Source organism: Dermacentor andersoni, chromosome 7, assembly GCF_023375885.2.
Source record: "Dermacentor andersoni chromosome 7, qqDerAnde1_hic_scaffold, whole genome shotgun sequence".
Taxonomy (NCBI): domain Eukaryota; kingdom Metazoa; phylum Arthropoda; class Arachnida; order Ixodida; family Ixodidae; genus Dermacentor; species Dermacentor andersoni.
This window is the reverse complement of record NC_092820.1, coordinates 41,559,884-41,585,636: the sequence shown is the minus strand read 5'-3', so window position 1 is coordinate 41,585,636 and position 25,753 is coordinate 41,559,884. Positions and strand designations below refer to the sequence as shown.

The following is a 25,753-nucleotide window of genomic DNA, read 5'->3' as shown; positions in this document are numbered from 1 at the left end:
ATTTGTTGAAAATCACAAATTTTCAGAAAATGAAACGATTCAGTTTACAACTCTAACTCAGCAATGAAAAACGATATCACATTTCTGCAAATTGCATCAAATCGTACATTGAAAGTGGGCAGAATTGATGTATTACACGTGGCTCTCAATTAGAACACTAATATGTGTGTAGGACTTGCAATATCCCTGCAAACAATGCACCAAATTCACGTAAGATATAAACTGATACATCAAATTTGTCCGCTTTGGATGTTCTAATGGATGCAGTTTACAGAACTGTGATATCTGTTCTTGGTGCAGAGCTACAAAATTGTAAACTTCATGCCTTAATTTTATGTCAAGCATACCAATTTTTAAAAATTCCTTTATAAAAATGAAGACCGCAAATCGAAATTCTGCTTCCAACAGTCACTAGAATTTAACTTTCTCTCTCAACTGCAACAACCTTCATTGAAATTAGCCCAGTGGTTATCTGAGAAAAGTGTTTCTGCGTTTTACTTGTACTTGAATGGGCGGCATCGGAGTTGGGCCCGAGCTAAAGCTTTGTCTTTTTCATGGGAATACTATCATCCCGATGTACATGAACAGCGAATCCTTCTAGCAGGGTGCGAATACTCGAATATTTGATTTTGAATCGAATAGTGAACTTTCAAATAACTTGATTCGTAAATTGAATATCTAGTATTTGATTTTTCAAATAGTACCCACACTGAATGACCCGGCCATGGCTGGTGCCTCTATGCATGCAAAGTTCCCACGACGTGCGGTATCTACTGGTACAAGGTTCGACCAAGTCGACCGGACCAATCGAAACAATTACCGGTATGTGAACGGAGAGAACAAAGGAAGCACATGTGGGAAGCACGAAAGCATGTGTGAATTGATTAATCGGGCCGATTAGCCACCAGAAGGCACGTAAGCTGATCATATTGGTTACGCGAGTTCAGTGTTCAAGCAGGTTCGTGTAGTCTGCAGCTTTCTACCCACATGCAAGCACACAGGCAAACTTTGCATGCGTGCCCACGGTAGTTACTGGATGGTCAACCGCGGACCCGAACGCCGCTTCAAAGGCAGTCAATCTAACCTGTATGCGCGATCCCACGACCTATCACTGATGATCCACCCATAGGAACATTGGCGACAAGCTTTCCTCGACGGTTTGTGGCTCGCTACTACATTGGCCAGTGGCGAATTTTCGTCACGGCCCCACCATTGGCCATACTGTCTAGACATGTCGTCGGGTGTCGGCGACAAAAGTTACGGTTCCGTGCTGAATCAATGCAGATCTATTCACTGCGGTTGCACAACCCTCAGAAAGGCAACAAATCCCCTTGCCTACGAAAGCGAGTGCAGGAGATGACTGTTGTTCCCGGAAAAAAAAAATTTGTGAAATCCCATACGGTGACCCCTCACCACGAAAGCCATTCGTATAGGAGCTCTTTTCATAGCTTCAAGCGGCCCTTCATGGCAGGCTCGAAAATATTATGTGGCAGCACTGACACTGACAGACGAATTTACGCAGACGGTAGATGGATGCATAGGAAAATAAGAAGGGGGAGGGGGGGTGAAGACATGCCCCGCAAACTTGCTACACTTCACCGTCGGTGCCGACCGCGGTCAACCCGTGTGGTGCCGATGACAAAGCAGAGCGATGCCGAGTGATGTGTTCAGGGCATCTACCAAGTTGACATTTTCAATTTCCCCAAGTTTTCCAGGTTTTCCCCGAGTGCCTTTGCCAAATTCCCCAAATGAAACAGAACTTTGTTTTATGTTAAGATGGGCTGACACCATCTTGCCCGATGCTATCACTCTTTAGTAAGCATGTTGAAACAAAAAATCCTTACTCCAGTTTGAATAGTCAGGAGTAGTATTTATTTTATTGAAAAAGAAAACAGAAGGACGGTGTTACAGTCGAACCTCGCTACAGCGAACGCCGCTTTAACGAAATTTTCACTTCAACGAAATATTTCCAATTCCCCGTCAGCTAGCCAAGAAGTCAATGCAAAAAAGTTCTTGCCACAATGAACAATTTTTTGGGCTTGTTTTCGCTTCAACGAAATTTTCGCTCGGTTGAGCTGGGCGTTAAAATTTGTTTTGCGATAAAATAAACATAACCCCAATTGTCTGTGATTTTTCGAACACTCACGCCGCTTAGGTTCACTGAAAACGTGCGCCCACTGCACCGTCGCCAATAAACAAACTCATGGAGGGGCTTCATTGTTTAGTGCTGATGACTATGTGACTAGCCGCCTTGCGACAAGATGCCGGCCCACTTTGCCAAGCGCAAGCCACAGCGAATCCGTATCCATCCTAGGTCATGCGACCGCTGGTGCAACACGGCGATGCAGATTTTCATTTGTGCTGGGCGCTCGGCCAGCATGGCGACAAAGCGGAAGTTTCTTTCCTTGGAGATGAAGGTCCAAACCATCAGCGAGGCTTCAAGGCGCAGCATAATTGAGAATTGCTTTGCGCACGCCGGCTTTAAGCCTGAGGGTGAAGTGACGGCCAACTCGACAACGGACGAGGAAGACCATCGTTTTGGAGTGGAGCCACCCTCTACAGAAGTTACGGCGGCGGCGGCAGCCCTTCGAGACACCAGAAATGTACCAACGGACGTCAGCATAGATGAGTACATCGCCGGTGACGCGGACATAATTGTTCATGAAGAGTTGAACGATGAGTCCATCATTGAAGAGGTCTGCCGTAATGACGCGTCATCGGATGATGAAAGTGATGCACAAGATGCATCGGCCCCGCCTCGTGCACTGGATGTAATGGACGCTTTTGACGTCATACGTGATTTCATTGGTGCCCACGATGACGATGTCACAATGCAGCTGCTGACCGAGTGCGAACATCGCACCACGGTTATGACGACCAAAGGATGGAGGCGAACAAAGATGACCGACTTTTTTCGGAAATAAATGAAGTTTGTGGGTGTGTAGCCAAATTTGACAGTGCTTTGGGGCAAATTTCGCCACAACGAAATTTTCGCTTCAACGAAATTTTTCGCACGTCCCGCGAGTTTTTTTGTAGCGAGGTTCGACTGTAGTAAATGGCACAGCGAATAAAATGTGCAAAAAAAAACATGGTAAAGCCCATTCCAAATCGAGTCGAACATTCTCAAATAAAAATGAAAAGGAGATGCATACAGATGTAAATATTTTCAAATATGAGCTATTTCTATCAATTGATAGCAAGCTCATCGGTATGAGGCCTGAGCTTTGTCACAATTAAGATTATCTCTGAGCAGCTCAAAAGTCAACCTCAGCTGTCCTGACATACTCTCAGCCCGTACACAGCACCTGAGTGTTGGGTTTCACTGCTTTAAAGAGTTTATTTTGGTTTGGATGAGGGACACCTGCACCTTGACATCAGCCAACACTTAGTTTTTTGAGCTCAAGCTCCTTCAAAAAGGCAGCAGCATGCTTCCTTTCCCGTTCATTCCTTAATGTGTCTGTCCTTTCCGTTCTCGTCCCCCTTCTGCCGCAAATTCGTCCCACGGACTATTTGAAGCATCCTCTTGGTCAGTTGTACAATCAACATCCGATTTTTCAGACTCCCTAGGGGCCGCTAAAACGTCCTAAAAATCGGGCAGTCCGGAAAAAAATGAATGCATATCTTTAACTGCCCTTAAGTGCTCTAACTGCCACAGGCACTTCCGAAAAAACCCTGCAGGCCTGCCAGTACACTTATAAGTCACATCGGTGCTCGTACTGTGACACGAGACGGGGAGACGGGGGTGGACCTGTGTATAATTAAGGAATACATACTGTATCCTGTGACAATTGCCCTTTCCCACGCTTGTTAAGCTTCATCGCAATACTTTGCGTATGCTTCAGCGCATAGCATTTTTGTATTGAGGCGAAGCTGAATTTTGAAAATGCGTTTTGCTTGCCAAGCTTGGAAGCCAATCGCGAAGATTACAAAGGTGGAGTCTGTGCCGTTGCTAACAGCGGCGAATTCTTTCAGTGAAAAACATGGCACCGCATGGCAAGAAGCTTAATAGCGAACGTAGAAGCAGCTAGGCCTGGCGTTGCCACAGTGGCGGCTAGGCAGCCAGCGCATCTGGGTACAAAAGCGCCGGTTCGAGGTGGTGAAATAACAAAAATGGCAGCGATGGTGGCTTTGATTATTGCCATTTTGGACCTGCAGTCATGGCAAAAAGTCCAAAATATTTACGGCGAAGTGTTCTTGCGTCCTAAATTTCAGACATTCTTATAATTGACTCTATAGGGTATGTGTGGCGCAGCGAAGCCGTGCCAATTATCATGCATGTCCGAAAAATCGGGCGTCTGAAAAATCAGTCGTTCAACTGTACTCTGACAACGCCTCAGCCCGACGACATGGCGTCAATGACAATTCATTGCGATTCCTCTGACTGGAGCCAGCATTAACACTAAATTCATTCCCTTTCAATAAATTGCAGCTAATTTTCCCTGATAGAAGCACAAATTCCCTGAGTATTTCCAGACTATTCAAGTTCCCTGATAATTCCCAGTTTTCCCGGTTGGTAGACACATGGTGTTGTGCATTCTCCACTTTTTTCTGTTGTGCAGATTGGCCTTAACAAGCTTGACGATAATCCACAGAAACCACCTGCCATAAAGATGGAAAAAAAAGACACTCCTGTTTTCTGGAAGAAAACTGGAAAGAAATACTTTCTACGCAATAGAAGATTGCCATTAAGCACAATATGGCCCAATATTAAACTGAAAACGCTACAGTGAAACCTCGTTACTACGAACACCACATTAACGAACTTTTCAGATTAACAAACTGTTCAGAAATTCCCTGCTAACTTCTTATAGCTCAATGTAAAAATATTTCATTTCTAGGAACTTCAGAATACCTAACTGTTACGAATAAAAATCATAATTCAGTTTCCCTGTGATGTTACCAATGCCTCAGTACTACGAACTAATATTAAAAAATCGGGGGATTCTTAGATTTCCGTGTATCCTTCACGGCAGCTGAAACGACAAGGCGCAGAGAGCAGACGTTGCGGTGCATGGGTTCGGAAAACGTGGGACAGCACCCAACAAAAAGAGAATGGGGGCGAGTGGAGGCACCAGCACATCAGGTTTTGCGAGTGCATGTTCCACCCAGAAAAGTGTCGCCTAACAACAGAGACGCGTCTCTTCCTTTTTTTTCACTCTTCTTTCTGCGCACGCCTCTTTCTTTGGCACTTCTTTCTGCGGCTGTACTAGCTATGCAAGCAGTGAAATGTCACCTCCGTACTTGTGGGGATGCCACATGGTCGCACTTTGCCCTTTCAAGATGGTATCGTTTACGCACGCTTGCGCTTTGACATAGTTCAGGTGTCTCAGGGTGTCTACCAAGTTGACATTTCCAAATTCCCTGAGTTTTCCAGGTTTTCCCTGAGTGCCTCTGCAAAATTCTCAGAGTGACGCAGAAATATGTTTTATGTCGAGAAGGGCTGAAACCATGTCGCCCGATGCTGTCACTCTCTAGTAAGCATGTGAAAAAAAATTAAAAACGACTTAATCCAATTTGAATACTAAGGAGTAGTGTTTATGTTATTCAAGAAGAGAATAGAAGGAAGGGATTAGTAAAATGCACAGCAAATAAAGTGTCTTCGAAAAAAATTGCAGATAGAGTCGGACATTCTCAAATACGAATAAAAAGGAGATGCATAAAGAAGTAAATATTTTCGAATATGAGCTATTTCGATCAACTGATAGCAAGCTTAGTGGTATGGGGCCCGAACTTTGTCACAATTGAGATTCTCTCTCAACAGCTTGCAAGTCAACCTCAACTGGCCTGACATACTCTCAGCCCGCGCAAGATGCCCCAGTGTTGTGTTTCACTGCTTTAAAGAGTTTATTTTGGTGTGGATGAGGGACAACTGCATTTCGGCATCAGCCAACACTTTGTTTTTTGAGCTCAAGCTCCTTCAAAACGGTGGCAGCACGCTTCCTTTCCTGTTCATTCCTCAATGCGTAGGTCCTTTCTGTTCTGGTCCTCCTTCTGCCGCTCGTTTGCCCCCACGGACCGTTTCAAGGATTTTTTTGGTCAGTTGTACAGTCAACGTCCGATTTTTCGAACTCCTCAGGGGCCGAGAAAACGTCCGAAAAATCTGCCAGTTGGAAAAGAATGCATGCCTTTTACTGCCCTTAAAGTACTCAAACCACCACGGTCACATTCGAAAAAGCTCTGAAGACCAGTCACTACACGTATTAGACGTATCGGTGCTCGGAGTGTGACAGGAGATACCGGGTGCACGCGTGTATAATTAAGGAATACATACTGTGTCCCGTGGCAATAGCCCCTTCACACGCTTGTTAAGCTTCCCCGCAATACTTGTGCGTATGCTTCACGAAGTAACATTTCTGTACAGAGGCGAAGCTGACTTTCTGGAACTGGCATAATGCAACGCATCGTTCCTTCCGAGCTTCGAAGCCAATCGTGAGGACCACAAATGCGGAGTCGATGCCATGGATGATAGCGGCAGATTCATTCAATGAAAAACACTGCACCCAACAGCAAGAAGCTTAATAGCGAACGTCGAAGCAGCTAGGCCTAGCGTTGCCGCAGGATCTGCATGCGAGAGCACCCGTTCGAGGCGGCAAGGTAATCAAAACGGCCGCGGTGGTGGCTTTGATTAATGCCGTTTCGGACCAGCGGTCACGGCAGGAAACTCGGGAAAATCGTACGGCGAAGGGTTCTTGCGTCCGAAATTTCAGACGTTCTGATACATTTACTCTATGGGGTACGTGGTGGCACCGCGAAGCCGTCCGAAAAGTCGGTCGTTCACTGCACACTGGCAACTCCTCCAGCCGATTATGGGGCATCAAAGACGATTCATTACGATTCCTGTCTGTTACTCGAGCCAGCATTACCACGACTTTCGTTCCCTTTCAATAAAATTACAGCTAATTTTCTGATAGAAGCACAAATTCCCTGAGTTTTCCCTGGATTTTTCTAGACTACTCAATATCCCTGAGAATTCCCGGTCCCGGGTTTTCCCGGTTACCTCTCGCATGACCTCCTACTAGTCTCCTTCCTGGTCTTTCTATTAGTACTGAAATGTGTTGCGCTTTTTTCTAACTTACAATGTGCAGATAGGCCTTCGTTTGTAGCGAGTGGAAAAGTGGTGCTGCCTTCGTCTTCGATGAGTTAGCGACAGAACTTAGACAGGGCCAGCCAGCAATGACGTAGGTGTGTACTTGGGGAAAAACGCAGTACAAATATAAGAAATGCCTGTACAACAAACGTAAACTTATTGCACCAGCTTTTTCTTTTCAAAAGTGGTTGAAAAGGTCAAAATGTAGGTGGTTAACCACAGTTACACCCACTCCTGTGAAAGCAGAACGATAGGCGGCTTTCACAATTTGCGAGGCGGGCTATCCACATCACTCTCACTCCTCAGCGTTGCTGGAGGAGGGACTCTTACATTTTTAGAGGCTGCTCAGATAGAAAAATTCTGTTTACAGAACATCAATGCACTTTTGGAAGTAACCGCTGCAGCTATAAACATTACCGAGGATGAGCTTTGCATTGCGCCATAAAAAATATAGGTTCTTAGAAATCGGTTGTCAGTCCTTTTAAAGGGATACTAAAGGCAAATACTAAGTCGATGTGGACTGTTTAAGTACCTTTCCAGAAACCTTGCAACGCTTCTTTCGTGCCAAGTAAAGACTTAGTTTGCGAGAAAACTGTGTCTGAAGGGTCCGAATACCTTTTTCGAAATTCCAATCTCCCCAACCAATCGGGGGAGTGGTAACATTGCATACACCATCATTGCCCTTTACTGCCGTCGGTGAGCAAAGCGGTGCCCGACAGACAGCGGCATTGAGCCAAGACAGTGCGGCGGATTCGCCACTGCAACTGCTTTTTGGCCAAGTGGCACAGACCGTTCGGGCATCCTGCGACACGATGTGGAAGTTGAGTTCTCTGCTACTTGCAGTTTGTGCGAGTTTCATGAGACAGCAAAACCAGCGCAGCACTACACGATAACGAAACTACTGAAACGCGAAAGCATGGGCGGTGCAGAGTCGCGCGAAAACGAAACCTTTGGACCGCCCGGATCCTTGTCAAGGGTACTTTCAATGAGTTCGTTTTCTAAACATGAAACGGACCTGGACAAGTAGCATTTCATTTCATCTTATTATACGATACAAGGATGTTTTTTGCAACGAGTAGTTGAGTACTAGTGACAGCATTTAACTGAGGAGTGCTTTCACCATTGGGCAAGTGCTTGAATGTCCCAGGGGAGCCTCTAATCATGTCCTGCATTTGCTTCGATTTCTCGATTACTAAGGCTCTGTTCGCGTAATATTGACACCTTAAAGATTCTCGAGCACTAATTTATCACGTTAACTTGACTTAGTTTCTGCCTTTAATGTCCCTTCAACATAGCTCACATGCTAATTTTATGCTCCGTTTAATAAGAGTAGAGTGCCTACTATACATCTTGGTTCATAGGTACATAAGTTAATGATAGCTAGCACGATTCTTGTTAAGTAATGTGATTAGCCTCCTGAGCATGTGCAGCACCGTGTCTTTTGCGCAAAATTTGGAAGCAAAAATGTTTGTGTTAAATTTTCTGATATTCAATTTCATATTCAGCATTTTTTACTTGATTCGATTCGAAATCTACTATTCGGTATTCACACACCACTAAACTTGAAAAAGGGATACCAGCGATACACAAAGGACACGCACACAAGGAAAAGGCGTGAGACACGGACGGACGCTGGACTTCCAACTGTACTTTATTGGAATTCACATTGCCGCACATAACCTCCGATGCGTGCGCATCTTCAACTCCTACCAAGACATATGTGCATTGATAACACCTCGAAAAGTACATTGCCGCACGAAAACAGCCGACGCATACACAAAGTGTACTCATCCCAAGACCCGTGCATCAATGTCAGTTTTTTAATCAGCTTTTACCTACCCGATAGGTAAGCACGTTCCTTGTTGGTTAAACACGAAGACTGACACTCACACACTCACTGACACAATTTTATTTCTCATTTCCAATGTGAGAAGCTTCTAAGATTTCCCGTTCGTATCTAGTCTTGCCCCTCGCTAAAATGGTCACACGACCAAACAGTGGCGTACTTTTTTTTGCACTCCTTGTAGCTGCAGTAATAAAGTGCCAAACTGCTTCCCTGATGCCCGCATAAGGATGTGTTATGTTCTTGCAGGCGGTTATTAACACACCTACCTGTCCGGCCTACATATACTTTATCACAAGCCAACAGAACGCTGTAAACGCCCTTTCCTTGTGCACGCGTCCCTTTGTGTTTTGCTGGCATCCCTTTTTCAAGTTTATTATGCACCAACTGACCCAAGAGCTTGCACTAATCGCCCCTAAATTCTTCCCTTGCAGTACATTTCGCACGGACTAGATCACAGTTATAAAGTTGACATTCCACACTTTCAGACTACTCCCTTTTTTTATTCTTACCTACCATGCACATTCAATGAACAGCATCGCCTCCCAGCATTAGTAGCAACAATGGTGGACAACCGTCCATATTCTTGAATGCCCTAGTTAACGTTGTATACCAAGGAAATAATTGTTTTAAATTTGATGCAGATTTCCATGTAGTAATGAATATTTCTGTTCCACCACAAACTGTTTTCACACATTGTCTTGTATTATTCATTGCCTTCTATAATGTCATTTGACCCGGAGGACGCTCGAAATAAATGGACGTATTTGATCAAGCGAGTTTCCTTTACCGTAGTCTGTGTGGTGCCTCTTGCTGACACCCGACTCACCAGAGCGACGACACCGCGCAGCTTCTTCCAGTCGAGCACCTTGGCTGGCAGCGGGTGCATCGCGGAAAGCCGGGTCAGAACCGCCCGGCTGCTTAGGGCGCCGTGAAGCAAGGGGCCTTTAACCAGTGGTGCCACCTGGAAGGCCGTTAGATCGGATTATTTACATTCGCACATCAAAGTCACTAGGACTAAAACAAACAATGCCTGATGAGCGACATCTCCCGTGGTAGCTTAGTGACTATGGGGCAGCGCTGAAGAGCACAAGGTCACTGGTTCGACACCAACGGGGGCAGAATGCAAAAATGCTCGTGCGATGTGTCACAGGTGCATGTTGATGTACTGCTGGTGGTCAAAATTAATCCAGAGCCTTCTGCCACAGTGGTCTTCAATATACATTGTGCAGTTCTGGGGCATTAAACCTCACAACTTAAATACAACTCAATAATGCCCGAGAGAGCCCCAAATGCCTGTGACATTTACAAGTTTTGAGGGATTCGGGGATGCTTCACTTATTATAAAAAATTGTCGTACTGAAAGCCAGTAGAAATAAATCATAATTATTGCATCCAACAAATTCGTTCTTTATACAAGGCATCGAAATAGAGGTGCAGCACTGCAAGCGTGGATGATAGATCTTCATACAATAAAAACCAGAACAGCCAAATGTCAAATATGAAAAAAGGTCCGCTTTGTGTGAACACAAATGATTCTATAGAAACAAATGACTAACACACAAACTCAGCACAAAAGCAATTCAAACAGCAATGATTGCATACGGGAAAGCAAATACGTACAAGTTGAATAAACTACTTCTGACTTCATTTCCTGCACTAAGCTGTACGAAACAGAAAAATGATCTAAAAAGAGTGCTGTAAGAACTACAAGGGTTTCAGTATGTTGTAATCCTTGTGGTAGCAAATTGTAATTGCCGGATGTTAAGCCATTAAGTGCCGATGACGAATTAACTCGTCATCACAAAGATTACATTACCTGGTAATTTTGACACATAAGTAAACAATACGCAACATCTTTAGCTATTTTCTTCAACAAGAATGGTAGATGTGCCACAGGCATTCCTCGTATCTTAATTTCTAGAAAGAAAAAAGGCAAAATAAATGCACATTTCTTTTTAATCTGCCCTTTTAATTAATTTTTTGAGTGCTTGTCATAGCAGTTAGAAATGAAAGCCAGTGCATTCTATGCCACATTGCTAAGCAGTGTCTTCTCTAATAAAATGTGTGACAATCTATGGCTTGATAAAGGGAAAATCAGACATCCACCTGTTTGTAGCAATTGCTAAAAAGGAAACCCAACCTTCGCCCTGCCACCTGCTAGCCGCCTGGTTAGCTCAGATGGTGGAGCGGCTGCCCCGGAAAAGCGGTGGTCCCGAGTTCGAGTCCCAAACCACGACAAATTTTTCTTCAACTCTGAGGCTTTTCTTTTGAGGAACCCGGTTGGGTTTCCTTTGTAGCAATTGCTACGAACGGGTGGATGTCTGATTTTCCCTTTATCAATGACTTCTCCACCTTGCGGGTTTCCACAGAACTACTACGTCAATCTATGGCTTGTTTGGGATAGCTCCTCCATGTTCCAGCAAGCAAGCCAGCCAAGTGCACTCGCCAGTTGTATATCCAGATGCAACAACACAGTTGTTTCAACAATGCTGCCATGCAGCATTCCTTTAATATGAGTTGCATATGCAGCAGCACCTGAGATGTTTAGCACTTCTTTATGTTTGGCGATGAATAGATCAAATGCATCCTGCAGCAGACAAAAAATTACAAAGTGGTACAGCGTAGCATGCGCTTCTCGAAGCTGAAGTTGGTGTGCAAGTTTTAGAATGGAATGGCGTAAACAATGAATGCAGACATTCCGTATACAATTCATATTTGTAGCCTCGAAAGAAGATGAATGCAGGTGTACATTGTAAAGTAGGCTGGGTCTGTGCATATGCTAGAGGTCATGCTTGTTCTGAAAGCAAATAGTATATCTTTTTTACCTGTATTCCATGAAAATATTTTTTTTTTCGTGGCTACAAATACTTCAGCGATGGTTGCAGGTAATAAAAAAAGTAAGAATTAGATCAACATTACTATTCTTACTTCTGGTTCCTACCTTACTGCCGATGCAAAGATAACGATGCCCTTGTCTTCTCAGTCAATAAGATAGCAAGCAGCATCACAGTAAATTAAGATAAATAAACGATTTCGATATCATACCAAGATTATATAAAAATACAGATATTTATGTATCATTTTACTACGAATCGGAAAATAGGTGGGAGGAAACAAAAAACAACAAAGACGGTGTATATTCCTCTGCCAACCAAGATGAGTTATGCAGTAAAAGTAGGGCCACCTAGGCTGGGGAACCAGATGTAGACCCCATCTCTTGAAACGTCAGAAAATTGAAACGAAAATGTCACCCAGCAAGTCACACAACATGACTGTAATTCAAGAATCAACTCTCATTGGATGGAGATGCCACCAATCTGTTGAATGTTTCAACTACCACTGAAACAAATGCTGAATGTTTTAATCTTGAATGCCTTCATTTTTCATAAGATATCACATCTAGATCTGCATCAATATTACATTTCCATCACATTTGCCTCTGAAAGACACACCAAAGCATTTCTGCATTACTTGATGAAGCCATGTTACACACTTGACTAGTAAAAACACCTGCCTAATAAAGAATATTTTCCACTAAAAGGCTAATTTTACTGCCAGAAGGTTATGTGGTCTTGCGTAAAGTTTTGTTTGACTCTTCACTTCAAGCCTTTTGGTTTCAGGAAGCTCACAAATATAGCACATACATTTGATGACCTGCATCATGGTTTGCTCCCATAAAGGCCCAGTGCACTTCATAAAGTACGCCATCGTAGCGTTTCAAAAAATAAAGCAGTACTCGTTAAACTTTAACAATACATTTAGAGTGCGAAAAGATCATCTAGTATCGAAAGTCAACAAAATTTACTTGGTATATCTTTCTTGGGTTTTAATGGGTTAATAAAAGTAGAGTATGTTACAAATCTGAATTCCTAGGTACTTAAGTTACTGATAGCTACCAACATTCTTTTTACGTATTGTGAGTAGCCACCTGTGCATCTGCAGCCCCGCACTTTATTTTGCACAAAATTGGTAAGCATCAAGAAGTTGGGTTAAATTTTCTGATATTTGATTCGATATTGGAAGGAAATAGGAAATACGAAAGTTTATTCAAAATAGGAAACGTACACAGAAAATATTGTGCAAGACATCTGAATCCCTAGCTCAAAGCTAATTGGGGTGCATGCTAGTTATTATTCACAATCACAAGGCAATACGACAAATTTTAAATAAATAATACATACATAAATCATATATACATAAATATTCATTTATAAACACCAGGCAGGGTACTTGTAATAGCTATGAGAAACCTACAGAAAGGAACTTGTACTTAGTAACTATACACTGCAAATGAAGAAGAAAAAAAACAACAGATAAATAAACCAGCGAGATGAAAACCCTATGCAGATAACAGTAGTGAGTGATAATGGGGTTTCAATGATATTGAAAAAAATTTGGCTTGTCTTACTTTCGATGGTAAGCTGCTCCATAGGAGGGCTCTAGTGCTGTTTAGCCTCCTCCTTCCATTTAGATTATGCATTTTTGGCAAGAGAAAATTTCCCTTAAGTGCGCTGCGTGTATTGTTTCTGGAGTATAAAAAATTTGATGAACTTGAAGGGCAGTTAGTGCTTATGAGTACTTAGTGCTGTTCTGAATTCAGTAATAAATTAAAAAGGCAGTATATTTTAACTTTGATACAGTGGCATTGATTTAGCATTGTAATCCGAAAAAGTCATAAATCGCAAGGCCCTTTTCTGAAGAAGTACAATAGGTTCTACATATGAAACATACGTGCTACCCCAAGATGCAATAGATTAGGATAGATGGCTATGGAATACGCTACAGTAAATTGCTCTCAGAGTGGCAGTGTCGAAGTAATAACGACATTTGCACAGAATAAAACAAGCTTTGCTAAACTTTTTACAGAGCAATACAATGTGATGCTTCCAATGAAGATGCTGATCTAGTGTGACACCCAAGTATATAATTGAATTCACCCGCTCAAGTATATTATGGTTTAGAGAAAGCGAATGACAATCTCTTAGTGGTGCTTTCCACGAAGAAGTAAAGAGAATATATTTAGTTTTCTTTATATCCAGAATTAGCTTATTTGACGCGAACCACTGGTAAACACTGAGAAGTTAATTATTAGCCACTTGAAATGTTTTGTCCAAGGAGTCTAGCGCACAAAGTAGAACAGTGTCGTCTACCTACATTATAGCAGCAAAGTTTTCTAAGGCATCAGGAAGATCGTTTACAAATAAAGAAAAAAATATTGGCCCCAGTACTGAGCCTTGTAGGACACCTGTAACAATGTCAGAAACGTCAGATTTGGTATCTGCAATGGCAACTAGTTGTTTTCTGTTATTGAGATAGCTGTGGAAAAATTGAAGAGTTAGACCTCGAAACCCATAGCATTCTAACTTATTTAGCAGTATGTCATGATCCACAGAGTCAAATGCTTTTCTCACATCTAGAAATATGCCTAGGACACTTTTGTTGTTGTTCAAGTTAGAATTTATGTAGACACACAAAGCTAATACTGCTATATATCTTGATCATTTAGCTCGAAAACCATGCTGACAGTAAGACAAAATGTATTCACGTTCGAGAAATCAAGTGATTTGTTGGGCGATAAGTTTTTCAATGACGGTGTTAGGCAACTTAAGACAGGTATAAGAGTAGTTGTTTAACAAATTATGGCCCCATGTTTGTAAATAGGAATAAACTTAGTTATCTTTAATAAGTGGATAGGTAGCAGTACAGAAAGATTGAATATTTTTTCTAATGGCTTGCACAGTATATCAATAGAATGCTTTAAAGTCACTGTGGATACTTTATCGTGACCAGTAGAATGTTTAAATGGCATGCCGTTAACTACGAACACTATCTCCTCCGCTGTAATGTCCACAAAATCAAATTAGTTTGTCGTCCTTTCCGGCTAAGTAATAGATGAAAGAAGAAGTACATCATTAGATATTGTTTGACCAATGATACAGAAGTATGAGTTCAAATGATGTTACTAAGGATTTCATAGATCTTCCCAAGATTTTCAAGTCTGGCATTGTATATTCTCTAACCGATGGCTTGATTACTGAGTTGATAATGTGCCATGCAGCATTTGAATTACCAGAATTACGGACTATTAAATTTGTGTAATACACTTTTTTACGTATACATATAGCGCTAGTTACTATATTTCGAGCCAAACGAAATTTTTGTTCATAATATTTGTTACCCCTACGTGACTTTACTTTAGTGTGCCAAAAGTCTTCATCTTTAATTTTAACAGTCCTTTCATCATCCAAGGACAGATAGGAGTGCTATATCTTGTTTCGATGCTGTTTGACGATTGGGCTAATGCATTGCAGAACGCTTTGCTGAAACTATGTTTGCTTATTTGCATTTTTCTGCAGATTTATATTTAAAGAGCAGAGGCACTCACATAATACTGGATAGTTAACTCAATGAGAAATATGAGAATGACCCTGAAAATGAGTGGTTCGATGGAAAAAGATGGCGGTAGCAGAATGATCCGTTACAGCCGAATCATAAACAATATACCAGCTTGAATTGGGGTTAAAGCTGCACAAGATATTATTGATCAGTGTGGATGTCAATGAAGTTATACATGTTGGGGTTTTAATGACATTATGGAATCCATATGATCTAACAACATTAAAATATTCACTGTCATGTTCCTTTATACCATCAACATTAAAGCCTCCACATATTATTTGTTTATTTAAATTGGTTAAACAAACTAATGGATGTTCGAAATGTTGTATAAAAGTTTATCTGTTCTTCTTAGGAGCATGATAAATTACCACTGCAACAAAGCATTGATAATTCACAACAAGCACATCAAATTCATTCACTCTAAGCAAGAGTACTCCTTAATAATTGAGCATGATATAGAAGACCTCACAAATAGTGCAACGCCACCACCTCTATTTACCGTACTTCGAGGAGTGGAAAAGAATGCATATTCGGGTATATGGTACAATTCATCTGAACGCAGCCATGTTTCTGAGGTAGCAATAACATCGAACGGGAAAGTATGCAATGACAGAAGAGAGCAAAGATTATCAATATTTTTTAGTAAACTACGCACATTACATTGAATTAAAGTGTAACAGGGGGAACTGTCCACGAAATCATTAGCAGACTGAACTATGGTAGCCATGGTAATGTAAAAAAAAAACAACAAATAAGTGATAGGCCATTTTCATTATGAATATTGACAACCCTTGCATTCTCAGCCTTTCGGGCAAGAATCCTGTTTTCAACCCAGACAAATTTCCAGTTGTTCGACTTTTTCATGGCAATAGCTTTTCCTAAAAGTGTGTTCCTTTCAGAACAGAGATGCTCGTTAATGTATACATTCGTTGAGCCATCGTACCCAAAATCCTGAGGGCTTAGTTTTTTTCTTCCTGAATCCTTTAATTATGCATTCTTGAATAGAATGAGACATGCACTTAACTACAACATTTCTCCGATACGACGACGAATCACATCAGTCTGTTTCACTAACGGAAATGCTATGCTTTTGACAAACAGATGTCAACACTTCGACGAGGTTTTTGTTTTGTTTTAAGAGAAGTTCCTTAATTTCCAAATTTTGCTGCAGTGTAATCGCTTCAGCTTGATTATGTCACAGCAGGTGCAGTCAAGCTCACTTTGTAGTTCTTTTTTTTTTTTGTAGCACTTGTTCTTTCTTTATATCATCAATCATTGCCTTGAAACTTTCAAAGTGAGAGTTGAGGAAATGAAGGAATTGCCTAACCTCTTGCATCTCATCTCAGAGTACATCTATGTGAGTAAACCGTGCCCGATAGATCAGTGAACAACTCTGCCAATTCCTTAATCATAGTCGGTGGCTTGTCAGTCATTATCAAAGACTATTCGCAGTGGTCAAACAGCCAAATAATGCACTAAAAGAGCAGCCACGGAGAGATCCAGGCACATTTGGTAGATTACTGTGAAAAGGGGCAAGTTTATTTACCTGTACGATTCGAAGAAAACAATTAACACTTGCTGATGCTTTCAGTTGGCTGGACTGCTCCGTACCGATGAAGTTTGCACTTGTTACAGCCCCTTTACAGCTGATGGGTGGGGGCATCCACGACTTGACGACTACAGCACCATTCCAGGATATTCAGCTTCTTTTCCTTAACTCGATTTGAATTTTAATTAGAAATCTATTAGTATTCGGTATTTGCACACATCTAGCCTATTTACATGTGCACTGCAAAGCCTGTGTTGTGAATGAAGTCAAGTGGTGTGTTGTGGTATCTGGTGTCATGTGGCCAGAGATCATAGCTGGTCGTGGCACTGTAGCATAAGCCGGCTTGCAGCAGGAGGCGAGAGCACTATGCCTGCAAGCTGGAGCAAGCACACACTAAGTCCTAGGCATCCACTTCCATTACTGGAAGGGGACAGTACGGACACCCAGTAGAAAATGCGGTCACTTCCAAGTACAGCTGACAGGCGGCATAAAAGGGCGACCTCTGCCTGAAACCTCCTAAGTACAACTTTCTCTTACCATAGTAAGGTGACTGGAAATGGAGCAAACACACAATGGGTAGACACAAGAGTGCCTGTGTGCTGCTGGAGGAAATTGTTGTGGCCACAGAGTTAAGTTGTAACGAAGCATAGGGAAAAAGAACATGTTCTACAGAAGTCAAAGGGGAAAATGCCAGGCCTGACATGGAGGGTTCCCGCCCGGCAACCTGGAGTACAGCAGAGGGGGGGTCATGTAGATGCAGCTTCTGCAGTCACAGACAAATGAATAATGACACGTTGCTGCAAATTTGTTTTTGTATGCTTCGCCATTATGGACTCTGTATCGGCTACTGTGATCCCCGGAACTTAAATAGCAGTTCTCACATAGTGTGCATTGCCATTGGCTAGGGACAAACAGAGCGAAACGCACCCTCCAAGGAAAATGGAGCGAAGTATGTTGCGACCGACCACCACAACTGGGATCTTCAGTTACCATACGTGATGTTCGCGTATAATTCATCGCATCACGACACCGCCGGCTATTCACCATTCTATCTCCTATATGGCCGAGAACCCACGTTGCCCTTGGACACTTTGTTGCCCTCGGCCACACGTTCAACTACTGAATACGCCCGCGACGCGAGCGCACACGCCGACCACGCGGACCAGCTCACCCGCACCCGTCTCGAGGCCTCACAGGAGCATCAGAGACGCCTCTATGATTGCCACCATCGCGATATGCACTTTACTCCGGTTTCTCTGATGCTTCTCTGGTCACCCATTCAACGTGTGGGCCTTTCAGAAAAGCTGCTGTTGCGCTACACTGGCCCATACCACGTGGTGCGACAAGTGACCGATGTCACGTATGAAGTCGTCCCCGCCGACCTCTCAGCGTCATCGTCGGCTGCAAGTGACATCGTTCACATGGCGAGACTAAAGCCATACCGTACACCTTTCACCGCGGATGTGTAGATTAAGCACTGGGACAGTGCTTCTACAGCCGGGGGTGATGCTACGGAACAGCCGCCACAGTGTGGCTGCACTGAAGAGTAGGAAGACGACGTGGACCCGCTTGATATAGCGTTGCCATTTTGGCCTTCCGTTAGCTTCCTCTAAATAAATTGTATATAGCATTGGGCTACAGCTACACGTAACAATATACAGTCGATCCCGGATATATCGAACCCGGATATATCGAACAGTTGAAAAATCCCCTTGGGAATCCCATACAAAAGTATAGCACTATTGTTCGCGTATATAGAACTCCCATGCACCGGCATATCGATGTATCGAACTCCGTGCTGAGCTGCGCCCCGGCAAGTGCGCTTATCCCACCATACCTCACCACTGAAAGTGCGCTTCTCCTCACGAAGCTCTCGCGATGTTCCCGCGATCTCACGTGTGCCACCCCGCACTCTGAGAAAGGGGCGTGTGGTTAAAAGGCACGTGACGAGGAGTACTTGGAGCGCGATTGTGTGTGAAAGGGAAGCGGGAGGGAGATACCACGTTGACCGCAGGCGCCCGTATCCTGTGTTTTGGTTGGCTGACACCGCTGGCACAGCGAGATGAACGAGGTCAGTGCAGCTTAGGCTTGTGGTATTGCGCAGACGCGGAATGGTGCGTCTTTCGATTCCCTTTGTTCCTTTTATTCACGAGGCCAATGCGAAGGCTTGAGACTCGTGTGGTGCAGTGCATTTTTCTTTCTGCTTTTGGCGTGTGTTCCGGAGCCATGGCCACGAAAAAATGCAAGAATTTACATTTTTCAACAAAAGCGGACATCATTCGACGGGTGGAGGCTGGCGAGAAAAAGTCGTCGGTCGCCGCGGCGTTCGGAATTTTTCGCAGCACCCTGAGTACAATCCTCAAGAACAAAGCCGATGTTAAGCTGAAGGCAGTACAGTCCAGTCGCCCTGGAGCGTGTTGTGTGCGCGTTCCGCAAAGCAGGCTTTGTGGTAGCTGCAGACGACGGATGTCTTGACAGTGAAGACGATGACGCTGGATGCCTGGTCAGCGAATTTCGTGAGCTCTCGGCATTCCCAGGTGCCATCCCAGGCGGCGTTACAGCACATGATTTCGTCAGCACTGACGACGGCGTGCAAGCTGTAGCGGATCGCGCTGATGCGGAGATTGTGGCTGACATCATGGGTGACGAGGACGCAGACTCGAGCAGTGGCAAAGGTTCCGACGAAGAGGACCAACCACCATGCACTGCAGCTGAACTTGCATCAGCTTTCAGCGTCATTCGCCGCTGTTGTGGCACAATGGAAGGAGCTGGCCTTTCTCATTTGGACACTGTCAACAAGCTTGAGGACAGCTTAATGAACTTGATGGTGCAGAAGAAAGAGCAAGCAAAGGTCACAGATTTTTTTCTTTCGAAATAAAGTGCTCTGGTCATCGCGCTGTGTTTCTGTTTTTTTTATGCGCCTTGGAGGCACAGATCGGTAAGTTCCCGTTAGTCACAACATAGGGAAACTGCCTTGAGATGTGTGGAGTTGTTAGAAAAGCTTTTCACATGCATATTTTATATATCGAATTATCGATATATCGAACTATTTCACGATCCCCTTCGAGTTCGATATATCCGCGATTGCCTGTACTAATAACGTGAATTTCGAAGACAAGAAAAAATAAGCTTGCATGCAGTGCAATAATATATGGCTTGCATGTTCACAGCAGCATTGACTATACATCAAGAACGCTTAATAACTGATGTGTCATGCACTTGAACTAACCAGTTTTGGTTTCGATGCGATAGCTTTCAAACACCCCTAGTGACCAGTCTCTGCAATGCTCGATGCCTACAACATCAATGTGGCTGTACAAAGACAGCAGTCTTCTTGAATAAACGAGTCCTTCTAAAGCTCTCCTGCCTCTGCACTGCCCAGTCGGTGGCACTCCTTGTTTAGCCACTCGGCATCCCCACTGGCTGCACCAGCAACAGCGCACTTTCGTTTGAAAAAAAAAAAAAAAAAACTGCTTTCGTGTCGTACAGTGGTCTGATACTTTGCAGACACAATCACCAATGCATGATCCATACACCATACTCGCCTGTTTGCAATGCGCAAACCTCGTGAGGGGCCCTTTAGAGCATGAAAGTAAAGCTAGGAAAGGGATGGGACAAAGCAAAGCAAACCTTAGACTTCATTGTGGCGTCCACCTGTCGGGAAGAGCCGAGTGCAAACTGACGCCCTGCCAGAGCCCAGGCCTCCCTTTGGAGTGCTTCCAGAGCACCATCCACTTGCGCCACTGTCTGCTGCATGCAAACTGGGTCGTAGCCGATCCCATTGAGATCCATCTTGGACAGTACACCAAGCAGCCGCACCTCTTGCTCTGCATGAGGCCACAAGTTGGTATGGCAGTGAAGCAGCGAGTAAACAATTCAGTCATCAACTATATTTGAATTTTAGGACTGTGTATAAACGTACTGAGTCGATAGGGACATTAGGAGGCAGATTTAAGCGCTCTGCGTAAAGTGTGTAATGAATTATAAGGTTGTAAAAATGTGCATCGCTACTGATCACAGTGCCACCGCTTCCCTCCATTTTCAGCCGTCAATTCCCACGCTATGTAGCGTGGGAGTGTGATATCACTTGTGCGAGAGATCCAATTGGCTACCCACGTCATGTCATCAAGAATGCTTGAAACATGCCATTTTATTCAGCTTATATTTAATATGATACATACCAGTTGCGGTTATTTAATGAATACGGTGTTGGGCTGCTGAGCACGAGGTCACGGGATCGAATCCCGGCCACAGCGGCCACATTTCAGTGAGGGCGAAATGCGAAAACATTCATGTACTTAGGTTTAGGTGCCGGTTAAAGAACCCCAGGCAGCCCAAATTTCCAGTGTCTCACTACGGCGTGCCTCATAATTAGATCGTGGTTTTGGCATGTAAAAGCCCATAATGTAATAATTATTAATTAATAACAAAACCAAGAAATACGCATTATCACTAACAGTGGGTTTTTCTAAAAGTGCTACTCTATTACTTCGTGAAAATAACATCCTTGTAACGAACTTGTTCCACTATCATCTAATAATTATGTTTTATAGATCACTTACTATACAGCTTTCATATGAATTCATCCAGTCCAGGTACCTCATCAATAATAATACAAGGTTTGCACATAACTCCAATTTTCTACTGCCAATGGTTCATTCGATGAAAAAATGACATCATTCCGCTATAAAACTGCGGAATGGTTTACCCAATACCATTAAATCTTCATCCTTTGATGCATTTAGTCATGCCCTTCACCTTTTTTACATGTATAACTAAGTTTACATAAATCATTTCACTACATTTGCCCTTTGTCTGTATTGACAGCTTTTTTTATGCACTATAGGCTTGTATACTAACAATTATTTTCGTTTATTCAATTTTTCTATGTTGTATTTTTCATGATTGTGTTTGTTTCTTTTACTTAGATTGCTTATCTTTCACAACTCTCTCCATTGTTATTATTAACCGAGGGTTCCGTTGCAGTCTTTGACTTTGGGACCCTCGTCTGTATATAGTCTCTTACCCATTCATTGTATTTAAAAAATAATAAACTGAAACTGAATGTAATAGCATACATATGCATATTAATTTATGTACCCTTAAAAATAACTAAGCAAATCTAATAAATCTAGATGTTTCTTCAAACCAATGGCCCACTTCCGCAAGATCATGCAGATAGACTGCTAGCAGTCCTTGCTGTGGGCAGCCAATAAGATGCAGAGGAATTCTCACATGAAACTAGGAGCAGCAATACCTTCTTTGGTGGCAGGAACATAAATGGTGCCACCGCTGTATTACACTTGTCTTGCACTGCAGCTGTGCACAGGGAGTAAAGTGCAGCGACTGACACACTGCAGGAGATGCAAGAGCTGCACGTCAATGTCAACATCAACCGCCTTGGTGGTCAACAAAGCAATAACTCGCAGTCTTGAAAAGGCATCTTTAGTGGTGGCCCCAGGTTGCGTATTTGTCAGAGAGTGAAGTGTTACGCAACATTCGCCCAGAATGGCAGCAAAAACATATCCTAACAAGCCGACGTCCGGAAAAAAGCATTGCAAAGGAAGCTGAACATGCCTAACAGCGTGTCAAAACGTCTGTCAAAGATCCGCCCTCTTGAGTTAGACTTCAATGTAATGGTACTGTCTCCACCTTTCGCGCAATGTAGATGTAATTTCTCTTCTTCTTTTCTTTATTCTAGGGTAGAGCAAACATTTAAATAGCCCATTTCACCACATTCACAAGTTAGCGACAAGGCTTACTTTTTGCCGCTGATAGCTACAAAGAACATTTACGAGCAATCGTAAACAAAGATATTATTATATATGTATTTGCATGTTATCAGGCTACTATCAAACCGAAATACAATCGAAAACGGCTACTTTGCAGTTTTTACATTGCATATACGTGCGCATCAATGTGGTAAATGCCATCACAGCGTCAGCCTCTTCTCGCTTCATGTAGCACAAGCCAGCGATCGTTTGTGCATAGTGCCACCGCGTCTCCATCAGCTGCGTGAAATTCATCTTGAAATTTTGCTCCGTGTAGCCTATGCTTAACAAGGAAAAGTGTGTAGAAAAGAGATGTGGGAACACACTCGGTTCAAATGAAACGAAAGTAGACAACACCTGCGTCACCGCATGAAGGAGACGGGACATAGCGATGGCCACACAGCAAAATGTTGAGGGGAAACACCACTGCTTGAGGGGAGGGTATTGTTTAACCACTCATACCTGTGTTGCAGCGTGCTGACACTAAATTCTTGCGAGAAAGTATTCCTTGAGAGATACCCCCAGTGTCTAGGCGAACAACAAAAAATGTTTCAGGGACCCTTTGAATGGTGCCTTCTATACTTGTGTAACATGCCCACAAGAATAGGTGCCAAAGCTAACACTTGTATGCTGTCCTTTTCTTGGTCCCACTTTATATACCTGTCTAATCATGCAATTCAATTGAATGCTTGTATAGCTGACTGCACATTTTTTCTAAACAAAAAATTCGAGGAAAAGTGAATTTAGCTGGGTTTTTCTTTTCTCCTCTGAACCTTGGAATTCAGGACTGCAGTATTATGTTCTCAAAGAGAAGTATACACTAGACTTCTCATCATTGGCTTCATTGGCAATAAACCTACGTTGTCTTTTCTTCTCTTTCGTGCATCCCTTCCACCTAAACCTTTCAACTAAACATCCATTCCACAGGACAGTATGCTTTTATACATTGTGATACAGTCACCAACCGATAAATCATACTCAACGGGGACCACCAAAAAAGCCTGAATAATAGAGAGTTCGATAACAGTCCATACGTCGTACTACGAGGAATGTGACACATATCTTTTTCCCGTTATTTTTTATTTGCAATTGACGGTCTTGCATTGGGGTGCAAACTTCCATATAGTAACAATAACTTTTAGCTGCTGAAACGCTTCATTTCACCAATCATTGTAACAATTTAACATTGAGGAGAAACTGGCAAGATACTGTCTTGTTGCCAATAATTCCAGTTCAACTTAAAAAAATAAAATAAAATAAAAAAAAATAAATAAATAATGCTCCTCAGTGATTACTGCAATGTAAGGTTGTTCGGGAATCGTAGATCACTGCCAGTTCCTTTGAACAGACTCCAAAAGTGCTTAGTTAATGTATCTGAGCTGAGATGGCCTGAAAAGTGCTACCAAACCAGACTGACCACTTCACAGCCAGCAGGCAGCACAGCCTTCCACTTTCTGGAATAAAGGCGTAGGTTGACGTTGAGTGGAGCAACATTTAACCTTCTCTAGTCGCTAGTGGCAATTTTGCAATATACCATTTCTGAGTTCCTAAATTGCTACTAGATGCTTAAAGACCAACTGCAACGAAATTTTCAACTGCATCAAAAAGCCAATTTCAGATAATTTAGACATACAGTAGCTTCTCTGCAAAATTTTACGCTTGAAATGCGAGTGAATGCATCAGAAAATGCCCACATAAATCGATATTTTTTCCACAAAAACTGAAAATAATGCGACTATTACTACTCACTGGAAGTGAAGCATGACTTAGGCTGTGGAGAACCGGTGCCCAGGTTGTCTGCTTTCCTTGCTTATAACACTCAAATGTATCTGAGAACAGGTCCCTCGTGTCTGCTAGCCATAGAGTTCGTACACTGCTAGCTGCTTTGTGCGCTGTGCTCATACCACTGTGTGCCCATGATGTTCCTTGAATGCGAAGCATTCTTTTTCGAGTCAAGCCGGTTTTCTCTATCTGGCCGTCTACGTTCGACAAGCAGCACCTCGATGCATTCCGTCTCCGCTCGAAGACAAGGAGCACATTGAGATGACCAAGGTGACCAAGCTAAAGGACTTTAGCTACCTTACACCGAGCAGGTAACTGCTGCCATCTATGGTAAAGGATCAGAAGCAGCAGAGACTCGCTGCAAAGTGTGTGTAATGTTTCGCCCGTTTCGCTGACGGCATTGCATTCTTGCATCGTTTGCTGCCGCATCTACACCGTGGTTGCTGCATGGCGTTCTCTTTCACGACAAACGCAGCATGCGGTTCCCCCTCATAATGCTTCGGCCACTGCATCAGAAAGGATTTTGTTAGTCTACACCGACGTGTCCCGTGTAGGCGCACGAAATGTCTCGTAACATGATGCACCAGTGGAAATAATTGCTTAAGAATATCACCCCTGAATACAACTCACCTTTGCTTTTCACATGCAGTCTTATAATCTTAAATGACCTTAAAACACTAGGAAATAGCAAAACAACAAAGCGTGTCTCGGGCAGTTGGGCCCCGCAAGCTCGGCAGATGTTGACATCTTGTACTGCCTTGATTCGCACAATGCTTCTCATTACGTAGATGTCAACTACACTTGAGTCTGCCAATTCGTTTTGATTATTATTATTTTACCATTTTACTGGCGACCAATGGAAAGTAGCAGTGCAAATAGGCCCTCTAATGAATGGGTGCTACAAACGCAGTATGAATGCATCTGTTTACATTTTTCGCAATATGATCTGTCGTGAGCGTGGCATCCTAGAAGGAACGATACAGTTTCACGGAACCAAGCGTACTTATAGGCATAGCAAGAAAGCATTTGGCAAGCAGATCTTGCACGGGTAAGTGACTCAGGGTGTCTACCAAATTCACATTTCCAAATTCCGTGAGTTCTCTAGGTTTTCCCTGAGCGGCTTTGCAAAATTCCCTGACTGACACAGAACCTTGTTTTATGCTGTGACTTTCTAGTAATCATGCTAAAAGATAAACAAAATGACTTAATCCAGTTTGAATAGTAAGGAGTAGCATTTATTTTATTCAAAAAGAAATCAGAAGGGAGAGGTTAGTAAAGTGCACAGCGAAAAAAATACCTTTAAAAGGTTAGTAAGACTC

At 43.0% G+C, this 25,753-nt stretch overlaps 1 protein-coding gene across 1 annotated transcript in view; it reads right to left on the bottom strand.

Annotated features, from left to right (window-relative positions):
- Positions 1-25,753, bottom strand: part of PolQ (DNA polymerase theta) — a 292,782-nt gene that overhangs the window by 67,654 nt on the left and 199,375 nt on the right. Inside the window, exons 19-20 of the mRNA XM_050182268.3 lie at positions 20,512-20,708; positions 9,760-9,894 (exon numbers count right to left, since the gene is read on the bottom strand). Of these exons, the coding sequence (XP_050038225.1) occupies positions 9,760-9,894; positions 20,512-20,708 (332 nt within the window). The remainder of the gene's footprint in view (positions 1-9,759; positions 9,895-20,511; positions 20,709-25,753) is intronic.